The sequence below is a fragment of the Anabrus simplex genome, chromosome 8, assembly GCF_040414725.1.
Source record: "Anabrus simplex isolate iqAnaSimp1 chromosome 8, ASM4041472v1, whole genome shotgun sequence".
Taxonomy (NCBI): domain Eukaryota; kingdom Metazoa; phylum Arthropoda; class Insecta; order Orthoptera; family Tettigoniidae; genus Anabrus; species Anabrus simplex.
In genome coordinates, this window is record NC_090272.1 from 140,549,736 (window position 1) to 140,567,224 (window position 17,489).

Sequence of the window (17,489 nt, forward strand, 5' to 3'; positions counted from 1 at the left end):
AATGAGCTCGGTAATAATCAGTAACTACAAGGATACAAAAGAACTACGATTTCACTAGAACGTGACAACTCTGAAGCATGCTGTAGGCACACCAAAGTCAAAGTTCGGAAAGATTCCCCTGCACGTTCCAGAAGACGTGTTCTATTGTGAAGCGGAGAATTTTTTATTTAAATTACGCTGTAAAATAATATTTTTTTTAAAACAAGAAAGATTATTTCGAATTAAAAGTCAGAATTTCGATAATTGGACTGACGTTCTTCGAATTACGAATTATCCGTATTTCGAATTAAACAATTTAAATAACATGCAAAACTGTACCTCGTGTTTCGAGAAACGAGAGATTCTTCGAATTAGGCAGCATTTTGAATGAACCGATTTCGAATTATCAAGGTTCTACTGTAAATGTATTTGTTATCAATACACGTATTGCATAGAGGGGACGCTTTTTGTTTAAATTTTATTAAAAAACTGGTGGCTTTTTAACCCCTTAAGCGGGGAGCTCGGTACACACTAGCTCACTCTCAGGTGGGGAGCTATTTCCCTGATTGAAGAAAATATTTAATTACTTGATTAAAAACAATCTTAGACTAAAATGAACTATTGAAGGGCCAAAAGAGAAATATTTACTTGAATATAATGTATTTAATTTTTGAAAAAATTCGTTTATTTTAATTTTTCAATACTTTGTGCAAAAACGTACTAAGTGCTTTCACACTGTGATATCGAGATTGCTTCTTCCTAATAGCAAAGCTCTGGTTTTTGTTTGTACAGTAACTTTCACCTGAATATTTTAGGCAGTTTACTATCAATCTCTACTTGTAGATAAATGTTTCTGTATATGTAAATTGTAGATTTACAAAGTTTACATGTACTTAAAAGAAGTACAATGGAATAAATTATAATACTCACTAAATTTTCTGTTATGTTGGTTAGCGCTTTCGAGGGATCAAGTTTATATAGCCTCCTTACAATTCATAAGTGACATAAACGGACTATATTAAACTACAATACAGGTAATATTTACAGTATTTACAGTCTTCCCAGTGTTATGTCTTTTACAGCTGTTCATTATGATACACGCAGAAGCAGGTCATGTTATATAACCGTCTCGCCTTCGCATAATTTATATAATTCCATTCCGAAACGCGATCGTTTTCTTGTTTTGTAAACTTTCCACCCTACCCACCCTTTCCATAGCAAGAGGTTCTCATCAATTGACTTTTTGCCATCAGGGGTATAAGCTTCCGAAAATTTTGCTAACATGTGGTCAAATACTGGATTTATCTCGTATATTTTGGGAGGAAGTTGTGCATTGTTCATCTCATTGTCAGAGATATGTAAAAAGCTGTGGAGGAAATCTAATAATAATAATAATAATAATAATAATATTTTCACGTCTCACTAACTACTTTTATGGCTTTCGGAGACACTGATGTGCCGGAATTTAGTCCCGCAGGAGTTCTTTTGCATGCCAGTAAATCTCCTGACAAAATGCCGACGTATTTGAGCACCTTCAAATACCACCGGTCTGAGCCAGAGTCGAATCTGCCAAGTTCGGGTCAGGAGGCTGGCCAGGCCACTCAATCTGGCGAAAAAAAATTTCTTCTGTGCCATCAGCTCATAGAGAATAGGCGTAGTGAACAAGCGATTGGGAGAAATAGTGTCCAAATTTAGGTTTCTGTACACTCCCCTGCGGCAACAGTATGGCCATAAGAAGACACGGTCTTGATCTCGATTTCTTCCTTTCGTCTTACTAAACTGGGTTTTATGTGCGATTTCCTGCTTGGCATCTGCTGTCTGTTCAGCTATGTTCTGGCATATCTCGTCATAAAAAAAATAATTAAAATACTTTGTTGATTTTTGTTTTCCCGAAAAACTCTCTCTTTACATCACGGTAGAAATTTGGATCAAAGCGGGAATTTCTTTGTCCATTTTCATATAAGTTGACGAAGAACTTGCAATGGTTGGATTGTAATCAGTATTGTCGTCACAACTGTCACTGTCATGATCGCTACTTGAACTGGAATCGAACACGTGTTGTCTCTTTTGCGACTGCTGAACATTCGCATCAGCTACGCCCAAACCCCGTATATTCGAGCCTGCAGTACTTATTCCAGGTAATTTCCTGTCACTTACGAATTCCCCTTCGGCAGAACTTACTTCACTAATATCACAATTCTCCCCACTAAATTCCAACATTTCGTTTATCATGACCCGTAAATCATCTTCCTCTAACAGTGGGGGGCTGTAATTCGTTATAGATATTTTAGTGGAAAAAATGTAAGAAAAAGGATCGAATTGAACCCTGGTCTCAGCAGTTTGGACGGAAATCATGAAATGTGACTGTATTACGGATGTGTACGATGAAATGAAATGTGTAACTCGCGATAAACACACACTCCAGTCGTGAAGGAAGAACTCAAGACTGAGGATAATAAATCAGGTCACAGTTCTAAAATATCATCAGAGAGGTCTGTTCAGTGTCATAATCTATAGAAATCCCTTCTAGAGCAATATTATTACATCCAAAGGACGATTAGGCGATGAGCTAAAGCTTCAGCGCGGAGCTATTAGGCCTTAGGTTGTTCTTGCCCGAACTCAGCTGCGTTCTTTATGTTGCAACTCATGGATGACACATTGGTATTGGGAGAACATAGTTGAAAAAATTCACATCAGAGGGCAGACTCATCCAGAATACGCTGCTGAAAAGAAAATAAACCTCAGCAGGCAGGAAACTGAGAAAAGAAATGTAATTTGAATCGGCGGATATATCCGCGTTCCCCACCTAGCAAGCGACTTGTAGCCGCGGATCTCGCCGCATCGCCCACCGAACAGGTTAAGGTTAGAAATAAAATTATTATACCAGAGTGTACCTTTAATGTTACTTTAACTATAAGGACAAACTTCTTAGGTTTCTTAGGTTTTCACATGAAGTCGTATGCTTGTTCCTTGTCATTACTTAAGTTAACACATGGGTTATTCAGAATAAATAAAAGCACACTCTAGATTTGTTGTTGCCACGTACAACATGAAAAACAACGCACCACCATGCTAAAGCCGTGGAGGGCCTTGGCCTATCAACAAACCATTGCTTGGCCCGAAGGCCTGCAGATTACAAGGTGACGCAGTCAGCGCAACAAATCCTCTTGGCCATTAATCTTCACTTTCTAGATTGGAAATACAGCATGTTAGCACACTCAATCACATACCTTTCTCTGCCATATTTGTACTATGTCTTGTTATTTTGTGCATGAAATGTAACAGGGAAAATTCTGCCATATATAGAAAGAGAGAATCATTGAAGGGAACACATAATAGGATAAACACAATGACTTGTATGGGAAGAGGGAAAAACAGTTTTCTACATCCATTCTGTTGAGGTTGTAGTATGGAATGAAAACTACTTTTATGGGAGCCTGAAACTTGGTGACCTACTTTGAGGAGGAATGAGACATACATTTTAATTACGTTTCTAAGAAGAAATTGAGAAAAAATATATTTCAGAATGCTCCCTTTAATCTGTAGAGATAACTCGAAGACTTAAAAGAGAATAAAGGAATAAATTTGGTTACCATATTGATTCACATATTAGACCCCATTTTTTTCCATTGTTATAGCCACAAAAACGCAGGGTTGGGGAGTCCAGTATGCAAGAACTTCCCATTTTGTGTGGTGAACACAAGAATTTTAGGCCCACATAACGGTAAACATTGAATACTGTACATGACTTTTAGGCCTAAATACCATATTTATTCATGTAATGGATGCCACTCCATAATGGCCACAACCTCAATTTTTCCCCTTAAAATTTTGAATTTTTTTTTTTTTTCTCTTTGTGGATGCATTTCATTTTCAACAAAAATTGGAGTAATATTTAAACTCTTAAAATTGGATGGTCTGCTGTATGCAATAAAACTAGTAGACGTAGATCAACAGTTGTAGACTCACTTGTGCTGACCTTGACACAATATCGTAATAGCAATTATTTCCATAGCATATGTATACAAGCATACATACATTAAGTGTTGGGCAGCAGAAAATAACCCCTGTGTAAGTGTGTATATATATTGTCTGTTTTTTCCCCTAACAACTTTCAATACACTGTTGTTATAATTCCCAGTGCAAAAGGTTTTCTCATGTTTTTCACACCTTCCAATACTCTTTGCTCATCTTTAGAAATGGTAGATATAGCTTTCACTGTACCCACACATACACAATGTCAAATGCACTCATGTTGAAAAAAAAACATATAGTGTTTTCACATACCAGTTAAAAACAGTCAGTCAGTTTAATGGTTATTGTTGATTAGTTCCAGGGGCTCCCTCTAAGGATTAGTGATGGTGTGTTGGCCTCAGGATCCCAAAACCACAGGTTCAAAACCGACAGCAGTTTTATTTCTTAGGTTATTTGCAGTTATGTCAATTAGGATTGGCTCTATCAAAACAGTTGTCATCACATAAAATGTTTTAAATTTAATTTAAAGTAAATTTTGATCAAAACATTTCTTAATAAAGCTGTTATCAAAATGTTCGTACTGAGCGAATTGGCCATGTGTTTAGGGACACGCAACTGTAAGCTTGCATTCGGAAGATAGTTGGTCAGAACCCCACTGGCTGGAGCAGTACCTTCATTAATGCCACAACCGCTTCCTGCCCTGCCCCATTGTTGCCATAAGACCTATCTGTGTCAGTGTGAAGTAAAGCCAATTAAAAAAATAAATGTGGCAAGAAACCATTTCTATTTCCCTCTGGCTTCTCTTATTACTTTCAATATTGTAATACCAGTTAGCCTACCATCTTAGTTAACACAGTTGTAAAATACGTGCCAAGTTTTTATGTGACGAACAGACAGACATACATACTAACAGAAAGTGAACCTAGGTCTGTAAGGTCTTTATATGATATAAAAATGTATTTTTAGTCAAACAGGGTGGTCATTTGCATAGCATACAGACAAAATATAATTTTCATTTGTAGAAATAAATGAATAATTGTTTCTTATCACCTGTATTAATCACTTTATTGTCTAGGTCTGATTGCCATGGCTCAAGATGTAGAAAGCCTATATGCTGCTGTGAAAGCCCTGGTTTGTGTAGTGAGAAGCAATCGTATGGTTCAATTGGAGATGGACCGACGACGTGGGTATCAGACACTGGCAATGTTATTGCGCAAGAAACGACCCTTGCTGAATAGCCATATACTGCACCTCACTTTTAGCTTGGTGGGCACTGTGGATAGTGGACGAGAAAGTTCATCTATCCCCAATATAACTGCATTCCAGGATCTGTTATGTGACATGGAGGTAAGGTCTAGCCTGTTTACTTGTAATTAAAAATACAGTCGAAACCATTTATTGCGATATCACTTTTAATGATGTATTAGATACAACAAGAAATCAGTGTTGGAGGAGGAGTGCTGGAAAGCCCCTACCTGGCTACAGGTAGATAATGGGAAATGATGATGATGATGATGATGATGATGATGATGATGATGATGATGATGATGAAATCAGTTTCATTGTTAACCTGTACTGTCAATCTTGAACAAGTGTTAAGGATTTTTTTGAGGATAAATTCCACCTTAAAATTATTTTGTTCCTTTTCAGAACAACATCAAAGGTTATGTAAATTTTATTTTCAAACTCTTGTTTTCAATAGAGTGTAGATTTCAAATCAGTCTGTCTGTTAAATAGTCAAGGCAAGCATCACTGTGAAGATGTTACAAAAGAAACGGAAAGTGTTATACTGAAGGAGAATCACACATAATATGGCAATTAGAAAATGGGGAAACAAACATCAGCATCACAAAGGATTTGGGTGTATCACACTCAATGATTTCTATGATTTGAAAGGACAAAGAGAACATCTCATTTAAGCCAAGATCGTGTGTGTCATTATTGATCAGTATTCTCTCACTTATTGTGTATTTTGCTGGCATATGATTGCTGTACATACCGTGTAAAGGTTGGAAGAAAAATTCCTCTCAGACTCAGTCCACAAATATATTATATTGCAAAAACAGGACTCACCGTATTAATGCGAATAATCCCTGCCACCGAATAATCCCCGCACCCTAATTTTTGGAAAGATCATTCTGAAAAAAATGAAATGAACTAAAATTCCTTTCATCGAAGGAGTCAATTAGGCTTAAACAAACATTTCATATCACGCCGCGAGGTCCACGTGGTCTTTACGCAAATATGAACGTGTAAATTTAGTGATATACCTAGCTGCTTTGCCTGAACATATTTGAGATGATAAAAATACATTATCACTGCTATAACATACATTTGACATAAAAATTAGCAACGAAAGAAAAAAAGAAACATGATTCAAAGACGAGGACAAATTATTATGGCTCCCCTTTGCAAGTGCTTTATTTTATGGATTACTGTACTGTTTGCATTTTTAGATGCCTTGTACTTGCACGGAAAGTACCCGACGCCCTTATAACATCGTGGCTTATCGAGCTTCCCTATGACGAGGGGAACAAGTCTTTCGCTTCCGTCTGCATTGCAACACAGTACAGTGACCCCATCTTTTTTTTTAAATGTCCATTTTGGCTAGGCATAAAAAACAATGCAGTTTCATTGGCATTGGTAGTATTGTTCGGTGCGAACAAATTGATTATAATTATGAGCCACGTATTTTCACCAACTGTCAGCACAGCCAGTGTTCGTGGATTCTTCTTCTCCGCACGCTGCCTGTTTCGTGATATTGTGGTGTTCCTTAAAACGCTGAATACAAAAGAATTACGATTTCACTCGCACTTAGCAACTATGAAACACACTGTCGACACACCAAAGTAAAAGAGAGTGTGGAAAGCTACCCCTGCACGTTCTGGAAGACGTATTCTATCGTGACATGGAGAAATGTTGAATTAAAATTACTCTGTAAAATACTACTTTTTAAACTTGCCAACCTTGACGCAAATAAAACCCGCACCCTAATTTCGTGCCTCATATTTTTTTTTTTTTAATAAGCGGGGATTATTCACGTAAATACGGTATTTCACTTATGTTTTTTTAAACATGAATGATCAAGAACAGTCGGATGTGGTAAATGGGAAAATCGAAGAATGTGGATTGAAAATAAGTGTAGAAAAGAGTAAAACTCTTGTTATGACTGGAGGGGAGAAAAAGGAAAAGGTCAGATTAGACTTGCAGACAAGCGCCTGGAAGTAGTGGAGACGTTCAAATACAGTAGAAGTCCATTTTAGCGAGAATTCATAATGGCGAAAAATTTACTCGCTATAACGGATTGTCGTTATATCCGATTTTTGTATAAAAGTCGGAAAACCCTTCATGCACTTTAAAATCGGTATGAAACGGCAATCAGTTTGTCAAAACTTGTGTTTCCGTAGATGATATCCACACTACGGCTTACTTGTTTATTTCGTAATCCGATACTACGTGAAAGTGTGTGTTTAATTTCATTCTGAAAAAAATATAGTACCGTATATCTCTGAATCCAAGATGAACCCCACTTTTTCCTTCAAAAAATTTAAATCAGGCTCAAAAAGAAGTTTGTAAAATCATATGAATGCCTTGTTGTACAGTAGGCCTACGCATTTTTAGACTATTTTTAGACACTGAAAATTGACTTTCGTCACGCTGTATTTCTTTATTTTTTGCGGCTACACAATTATTCTTTATTTCCGCGGGTTTAAAGACTATTAACTTAACATTGGCATCATAATACCGAAGAGAACGCGTTGAAAATTTTCCGGCAATACCTATTCCATGCGTCTCTACAATACAATGATCCATCAGGAAATTATTCTTGCTGTCTATAAAACTGTTACTTTTACGCAGCGTCAGATATAACCGACTGCCGCTACACGCACGTCTCGCTTGTCGGGTTCGGCCAAATTCAGCGGCTAGCGATGTATTGGCCTAATCGCGAACGTTGAAAGTCAACGAACGAGTTTATTGCGCCACGGTCTGGTCATTCCGCCCTTGCTTTTTCGTGCACATACCTCACAATTTCATCTTCGACTTCTTTAAAGCGTCCTTGTTGCGGACCACTGAATGTATTTTTGTACAGTACGCATTTTTTAGCTCTTTGTCTTCACGCAAACGCCAAATGTTGGCTTTAGTTAAGCCTATGCCGTATTTTCTTGTGGCTGCACAATTATTCTACATTTCCGAATGTTTAATAAACATTAACTTATAATTGGCACCATAGAGCCCGTTGAAAATTTGCCGGTATCCCAAGTATCTTTACGATACGACTATCCATCACGAAAATATTCCTGCTGTCTATAAACCTTAATTTTACTAAGCATCAAGTACAATAGACGCGTTATGACTCTACCACTGAGTAACCATGGTTTTTCTAAGAATTCGAAGGGTCGCATGCTTTGATGCCATTCTGCAGATTTGAGAAACACACAGGCTCTGTACAGCCAGTTGTCGCGGCTAGCGATGTGTAGTAAAGAGGCGGTCGTTTATTGTCAACGAGTTCTGTGCCCGTGTGAAAAGAAGCAGCATGGTTACCGCGGTAGTTGCCAGTGGTATCCATTAACTTACTGTTAGGCCACGAAAGCAACAGCCCTTGAGTTTTCGCATGAGATTCTGAGAAAAAAAGTCTTGGATTCGGAGAAATACGGTACCACTACAGAGATTTCTGTGGCAAACACCTCAGCTTTCTTCTTCAAACAGCGTCACCTAACCTAACCGTATATGTAGCCTATCACGAAAACATATTTGAAACGCATGTAGAGAAATAACTTCCTCGCGAAAATTTTACATGTAAATAGCCGTAACTAGACGCGAGAAGATATGAAATATCCTCTGAAATCAGTGATGCACTCTGCCATATCTTGAGGTGTATCACATTCTTACTTAATTTCCGTATATAACATTAAAATTAAGATATCGTTTACTTCAGTCTTTATTTTTAACGAGTTAACAACTGCTATCTGCCAGGTTATTTACGCATTTATTACAAAAACGTGTTTTTCTCTTTCATTTCGAATTTTCTTTAGAGAACATCAGTCAATGGGTATTACTAATAAACTCCAACATCGCCTTTGAATGTCAACGAGAGAGCTCGCAAATGCACAAAGTGAGAAAAGTATACCGTACCTAAGATGATCGATGGCATTTTGTTGCAAACGTTTCAGTTTTTTTATTCAAACAGCGTCACGTATCCTAACTTAACCGTACTATACGTATGATGAAAACGCACTTGAAGCGCCAGTAGAGAAACTATACCTTTCTCGCTATAAATTTTCATATTAGCCTTTCCGTAATTTAACCAGACGCGACAAAATATAAACCAATCTCTGAAATCAATTAAGCACTCTGCCATATCTCAAGGTGTATCCCATTCTTACTTAATTGCAGTATTTAGCCTCAAAATTAAGCGGTCGTTTAGCGAGTTAACAACCGTTATCGGACACGTTATTTACGCATTTATTACGAAAATATGTTCCGTTTCATTTCTAATTTTCTTTACGGAACAACTGTCGACGGATTTTACTAATCGACTCCGACATTGCCTTCGAATGTCGACGAGAGAAATCGCTAGTGCACATAGCGAGGAAACGATGCCGAAGTTAATCGATCGCATGCAATATCATCGCTGGGATGCATAAATATCAGTAACGGAAAAATCGTGCTCGCTTAATCGCTCGTAATAACGGATGTGCCAGTGATAGGGTTTTCGCTGTAACCGAAGGACGATACACAGTTTAATATAGGAATTTTTAAGGGACAGAAAGATGTTGCCGCTATAACGGAGTTCTCATTATATGCCGTACTCGCTATAGCGGACTTCTACTGTACCTGGGGAGTGAATTAATGGAGAATGCTTGACTGGATGCTGAAATTAGTAAGAGGATTCAAGTTAGAAGCTGTTTCTATCATAGTGTAAGAAACATGTTATGAGACAAAGATGTGTCAATGGAAGCAAAGGAAATTATGTACAAGATGTATTACGTACCCATAACAACTTACGGAGCAGGAACTTAGACAATGACCAAGAAGGATGAGAGTCGAATACAAGCAGAAGAAATGAAGTTTATGAGGAGTATGATACAGAAGAGCAGAAGAGACAAAATAAGGAATGAGAAAATCCAGGAAGAAATTGGAGTGGAGAAAATGAATGATAGAATAGAGAAGAGCCGACTAAGATGGTTTGGGCACATAAAGCGAATAAGTGATGAAAGAATGCCAAAACAGGTACAGGTACAGGTGCTAATGCAAGGTAGGAGAGGCCGCAGACATCCACGATTAAGATGGAAGGACACAATCCAACGCAGTGTTAGAGAAAGAAACCTGGACTGAGACACAGTGTTGGAGGATGAGTGGTGAAAGGACCGAAGAAAGTAGAGAGGAACCATATTTGCCCCTACCCGGCTACAGCTGGATACTGGGAAATGATGATGATGATGATGATGATGATGATGATGGCGTGATGATGATGATGAATTAACTATGTAAGTGTGCAACCTAAAACTTACAGATATGACATTTTTAGCAACAACAGAGAAAGACCGATTTCTGCGACTATTATCTATAACGACCGTTAATTGGTTTTCCCTTCGGAATCGTTATAACTGGTTTTGACTGTATCTTTTTAACTTTCTTTAAATTGAATATCAACTTTTTCCTTACCGGGCGAGTTGGCCGTGCGGTTAGGGGCACGCGGCTGTGAGTTGCATCCGGGAGATAGTGGGTTTGAATCCTACTGGCGGCAGCCCTGAAGATATTTTTCCGTGGTGTCCCATTTTCACACCAGGCAAATGCTGGGCCTGTACCTTAATTAAGACCACAGCCACTTCCTTCCAACTTGTAGGCCTTTCCTATCCCATGTCGCCATAAAACCTATCTGTGTTGATGCGACGTAAAGCCACTAGCTAGCTTTAACTTTTTCCTTCCTATCTATTCTGGTTATACATACCACTGTTGTTCTTATTTTGTATGCACCCTATGTAATAACTTTCCGCTAATTGGGGTAAGTATTATTAGAAAAATGGTAATGTAATGAAATAAAACTGCAATGATCATAAATTTCAGTTGTGACAGGTAATCCATCCCAACATTTTGTTGTGTATCATGTTGATATGTTGCTCTTTTATTCTTTTGACTGTGATACAGGCCTGCAAAGTAGAAGTTTGTTTTCTGCAGAACAAGTTTTAATTGGATCTCCCAAAGAAGACTAATTCCTTGTCTACATCTTTGGAGATGGGCAATTCTGAGTAGGGGACAAGGACTTGAACCATAGCACTGCAAAATTAGTTGTGAAGGTTTAGCAAGAATCCGGCAGCAAAATGGTTAATGGGGCTGTGGTGAAGCTATGACAGGCCTAGCAAGCCGTTAGTGGGTATTATATCACTTTCAAAACTAAAAGAAGCCGCAGAAAGTTCTCCCTCTGTTAATGACAGCAATGTTGGCTCACCGCACGATGTTCTATCACAGGGTTCCCAGTGACCTGGAAAGTCAGGAGAAGTCAGGAATTGTCAGGGAATTACAAAATTGTCAGGGAAGTCTTTTAAAAATTGGCTTGTGTCGGGTCAAGTCAGGGAAGTTGACTCAAATTTGTTTTGTGTCAGGTAATGAATACTGATGGCAAACTGCAACCTGTGAATCCATTGAAGAGAGGAAAAGTGATCAGTTGATGAGGTAAGTCGAGTCTTATATGAAAAAAAAAAAAAAAAAAAAAATTACATGTTTTGGGCTATGGCAGCATTAAAACAAGATGAGTTTGTTGAAATGCTGAACAGTGGGTGGCGACACTCTGGCCCTATCAAGCTGTACAAGTATATTTTTATTCCAACAAGGTATCTTTACATTGCTGAGATAAATGTATTTGTGCTTTGATATAGTTTTTGTGTACAATTAACATGCTTTTCTTTTGTTTCAGATTAGGCCTATGCATTAAACAAGATGGCAAGAAAAACAACTTTTAACTATCAGTGGCTGGATTCAAACCTTAATCCAGAGTTTGTAGATTGGCTCAGTGATCTACCGGACAATATATTTGAAGCCTACTGTAATGTATGCAGAAAGAAGTTTAAACTCAGCAATATGGGGCACCATGCATTTCATTCACATTGAACTGGACCAAAACACACTCAACTTCAGAATATTAAATCAAGACAGCCATCATTGTCATCATTTTTTGTCAAACCTAGCACTACTTTAACAGAATTAAGAAGTGTAGCTACTAGTTCAACAGAAACAAGAAGTGTAGACGTTGGACATGGATCTCTTAATAATGCTGCTGTCAAACCGTGTGTTAGTTCAACAGAAACAGTAAAGACTGAGGTAGGGATAGAAAGTGGAAAGTCTGTACACTGTGCTACTTCTTGTTTTAATAAAGATGAAGTAGCCAAAGCAGAAATTTTATGTATGTTAAAAGATGTTGCTCGTAAATACAAGAGGAGTTCATGTGCAGGTATACGCGATACATTTAAACTTACGTTCCCAGATATTGGAATTGCATCGAAATTCACCTTTGGTGAAAGTAAGTGTTACCTACTCGATTAATGATGGTATTGCATACCTGCCAACTTGATCGTTCTACGTTGCGATTTTATTTTACGTAAATAAATATCACACGAGAACACTTTCACTTCCTTATTAAATTACTTTATTTACAGTGTACGTCACAACACACAATTATACACAGTCGCAAACGACACTATATACAACACTCAATAGCGGAGTACCCTAAAGTCGATTCTGACCAGTACAGATATCAACAACACCGACTCGCGCACTCTCTTGAATTCACCGCCTCACTCACTCGAGTCCAGTACTCAGACTGTCTCACTGACTTGACAGCGCGATATTTATACTATTCGATCAACCATCTAGAATGATCGACTTCTGGAAGAGTTCTTACAACACTCTAATGGAACACACTAAAAACATCGATCGACCAGCTAGTCGAATGGGTACTCGAACTTTCCTCCGCTATTTACAAATGTACATGGAAATATCTACAATATTCGTAATGTCTCTACATGTATCTGGATAATAAAACCTTACAGTAAGTTTCCAGAACCCTTTATATATACCAAATTATAGTACAGTAAGTTTAACATACAAACGTTAGGGAATTTTCTACCGCTTTCGACTATCTAGATTTTGAGGTTAACTTATACACAATAAGTATATGAGGTTAACAATTTTATACTACATATTTACAGGGAAATCATATACTAGTCATGTTTAATATTTAATAAAAGACAATTTGGCATTAGTTAGACTATAATTAAAATACATACATACATACATACATACATACATACATACATTATCATTATAGACTGTTATGCCTTTCAGCGTTCAGTCTGCAAGCCTCTGAGAATTTACTAAACGTCGCCACAACCTTCGATTTACAACTAGTGTTGTGGCCTCATTTAGTTCTATACCTCTTATCTTTAAATCGTTAGAAACCGAGTCTAACCATCGTCGCCTTGGTCTCCCTCTACTTCTCTTGCCCTCCATAACAGAGTCCATTATTCTCCTAGGTAACCTATCTTCCTCCATTCGCCTCACATGAGACCACCACCGAAGCCAGTTTATGCGTACAGCTTCATCCATCGAGTTCATTCCTAAATTAGCCTTTATTTCCTCATTCCGAGTACCCTCCTGCCATTGTTCCCACCTGTTTGTACCAACAATCATTCTTGCTACTTTCATATCTGTTACTTCTAACTTATGAATAAGATATCCTGAGTCCACCCAGCTTTCGCTTCCATAAAGCAAAGTTGGTCTGAAAACAGACCGATGTAAAGGTAGTTTCGTCTGGGAGCTGACTTCCTTCTTACACAATACTGCTGATCGCAACTGCGAGCTCACTGCATTAGCTTTACTACACCTTGATTCAATCTCACTTACTATATTACCATCCTGGGAGAACACACAACCTAAATACTTGAAATTATCGACCTGTTCTAGCTTTGTATCACCAATCTGACATTCAATTCTGTTGAATTTCTTTCCTACTGACATCAATTTAGTCTTCAAGAGGCTAATTTTCATACCATACTCATTGCACCTATTTTCAAGTTCCAAGATATTAGACTGCAGGCTTTCGGCACAGTCTGCCATTAAGACCAAGTCGTCAGCATAGGCCAGGCTGCTTACTACATTTCCATCTAACTGAATCCCTCCCTGCCATTTTATACCTTTCAGCATAATTATGATCCATGTAAACTACAAACAGCAAAGGTGAAAGATTACAGCCTTGTCTAACTCCTGTAAGTACCCTGAACCAAGAACTCATTCTACCATCAATTCTCACTGAAACCCAATTGTCAACACAAATGCCTTTGATTTTAATAATCTACCTTTAATTCCACAGTCCCCCAGTATGGCGAACGTCTTTTCCCTCGGTACCCTGTCATATGCTTTCTCTAGATCTACGAAACATGAACACAACTTCCTATTCCTCTCGTAGCATTTTTCAATTACCTGGCGCATACTGAAAATCCGATCCTGACAGCCTCTCTGTGGTCTGAAACCACACTGGTTTTCATCCAACTTCCTCTCAACGACTGATCGCACCCTCCCTTCCAAGATGCCTGTGAATACTTTGCCTGGTATACTAATCAATGAGATACCTCGATAGTTGTTGCAATCCTTCCTGTTCCCTTGCTTATAGATACATGCAATTACTGCTTTTGTCCAATCTGAAGGTACCTTACCAACACTCCACGCTAATTTTACTACTCTATGAAGCCATTTCATACCTGCCTTCCCACTATACTTCACCATTTCAGGTCTATGCCTTATGACAGTGGAGTTTATTTACTATCCTTTCCACTTCTTCAAGCATAATTTCACCAACATCATTTTCCTCCTCCCCATGAGCTTGGCTGTTTGCAACACCACCATGATGATTTCCTTTTACATTGAGAAAATGTTCAAAATATTCCCTCCAGCTCTCCAGTGATTCCCTGGGATCTATTATGAGTTCACCTGAATTACTCAAAACATTGTTCATTTCCTTTTTCCTTCCCTTCCTAAGATTCTTTATTACTGTCCAGAAAGGTTTCCCTGCTGCTTGACCTAGCCTTTCCAGGTTATTACCAAAATCTTCCCATGACTTCTTTTTGGATTCAACAACTATTTGTTTCGCTCTGTTTCTTTCATCTACATACACATCTCTGTCTGCCTCGGCCGTTGTTTGGAGCCATTTCTGATAAGCCTTCTTTTTACGTTTACAGGCTGCTCTCACTTCATCATTCCACCAAGATGTTCGCCTTTTCCCATCTTTACACACAGTTGTTCCTAGGCATTCCCTTGCTGTTTCTACTACAGCGTCCCTGTATGCCACCCATTCACTTTCTATATCCTGAACCTGCTTACTGTCTACTGTTCGAAACTTCTCACTAATCATATCCATGTACTTCTGTCTAATTTCCTCATCCTGGAGATACTCTACCCTTATTCGTTTGCAGACAGATTTCACTTTCTCTACCCTAGGCCTAGAGATACTTAGTTCACTGCAGATCAGATAGTGGTCTGTATCATCGAAAAATCCGCTTAAAACTTGTACATTCCTAACAGATTTCCTGAATTCAAAGTCTGTTAAGATATAGTCTATTATGGATCTGGTACCCCTAGCCTCCCATGTGTAGCGGTGAATAGCCTTATGCTTGAAGAATGTATTCGTAACAGCTAAACCCATACTAGCACAGAAGTCCAGCAAATGCTTCCCGTTCCCATTTGCTTCCATATCTTCCCCACATTTACCAATCACCCTTTCGTATCCTTCAGTTCTATTCCCAACTCTCGCATTGAAATCACCCATTAGCACTATTCTGTCCTTGCTGTTGACCCTGACCACGATGTCACTCAATGCTTCATAAAACTTGTCCACTTCATCCTCATCTGCACCCTCACATGGTGAATACATGGACACAATTCTGGTCCTAATTCCTCCCACTGACAAATCTACCCACATCATTCGCTCATTTACGTGCCTAACAGAAACTATGTTGCATGCAATGGTATTCCTGATAAAGAGCCCTACCCCAGACTCTGCCCTTCCCTTTCTAAGACCCGTCAAGTACAGTTTATAATCTCCTATCTCTTCCTCATTATCTCCCCTTACCCGAATATCACTTACTCGTAGCACATCCAGATGCATCCTCTTTGCTGACTCAGCCAGTTCTACCTTCTTTCTTCCATATGCCCCATTAATATTGATAGCTCCCCATCGAATTCCATTTCATTCGCCAAGTTGTTTCCAAGGAGTCCCTCGCCTGTCAAATGAGAGTGGGACTCCGTTACTCCCATAGGTCTGAGGCTTGCTTAAAGTGTTCTTAGCTCGGTAAATTCATGAAGCAGGATGCTGCCCTACTTAAACATAATAATTGAAGGTTTTACACCAGTTACAATATCATACCTACGACAATTTTACAGTTTATCCGTAAAATTTCCTGAAATCGTGGTATTTTACGGTTTTACGGATGGACAGTGTCATTTTACGACTTCGTGGACAAAAATTTGAAACGTTAACATTCGATAATCACCCCACTTCCGTACAATCGATTGTTTGCATGGGTCGATGTCAAGTCCACGATAGTCGATAACTCATTCTTTGATATGATTAGTACTTTTAACCGTGTGATGTTTGTGTCGTCATTGGAATCGAAGTGTTTGAGTTTTTATGGTATAACCTCGTGCTTTGCAGTTTCCTGTATTGGACTATTTACATTTGTTCCGCGCGTGTGTGCATGTGCGTGCATGTGTGTGTTTTTTTCCCCATGTGCATATTCTCTGTTCACGAGGTTGGCGTCGTATTCATTCAATGGTTTATGACTTTGTGTGCTTTGACATGTCTTAATGAAGTGTTTGACTGCCTTGAGTGTTTATGTTATTATTGTATGTGATGTTCAGTGATCCAGGTTCCTTTCAATGTTTCAGTAGACATTTGTTCTCGGACATTTTCATACGCTATATTCGTATTATAAGATTCATGTATAAATCCAACAAGAAACAGTACTTCCAGACATTTAAATAATCATATTCTGTTGATTTAAAATCAGGAAAGGGAGAAAAATTTGCCTTTTGCACGGTATGTGGGTGTGATATTAATATTGCACATGGTGGAAGAAACAGTTTAAATAATCGTGAAGTGTGGTAAACACATAAGTTATGTTAAATCAAAAGAAGAAAACAAGAAAATCAACACCTATTTTGCCAAGTCTGGAAACGTTGACAGTGACATAATTAGGGCCGAGTGTCTGTTTACTTCCTTTTTGGTGGAACACACTGTGCCCTTAAGTGCAACTGATCATGCTGGTGCCTTATTTAAGATGTTTCTCACATCAGAAATTGCAAGGAAATAATAGCTCTGGTTGCACGAAAACGACATGCATTGTAAATAAAATGGCAAATAATTCATCATCTGAAGTTGTTAATTGCCTTAAGAATGGACCATTTTCTTTGGCAACGGATGGAAGCAATGATACAAATGCCAAGTTGTATCCTATTGTTGTTACATTCTGTGATATTCCGCAGGA

General features: G+C 38.4%; 1 protein-coding gene across 1 annotated transcript in view; it reads left to right on the forward strand.

Moving 5' to 3' along the window:
• The window catches only part of bchs (WD repeat and FYVE domain containing 3 bchs), a 478,767-nt gene that overhangs the window by 211,749 nt on the left and 249,529 nt on the right, over nt 1-17,489 (forward strand). Inside the window, exon 24 of the mRNA XM_067152491.2 lies at nt 5,030-5,301. Within this exon, the coding sequence (XP_067008592.2) occupies nt 5,030-5,301 (272 nt within the window). The remainder of the gene's footprint in view (nt 1-5,029; nt 5,302-17,489) is intronic.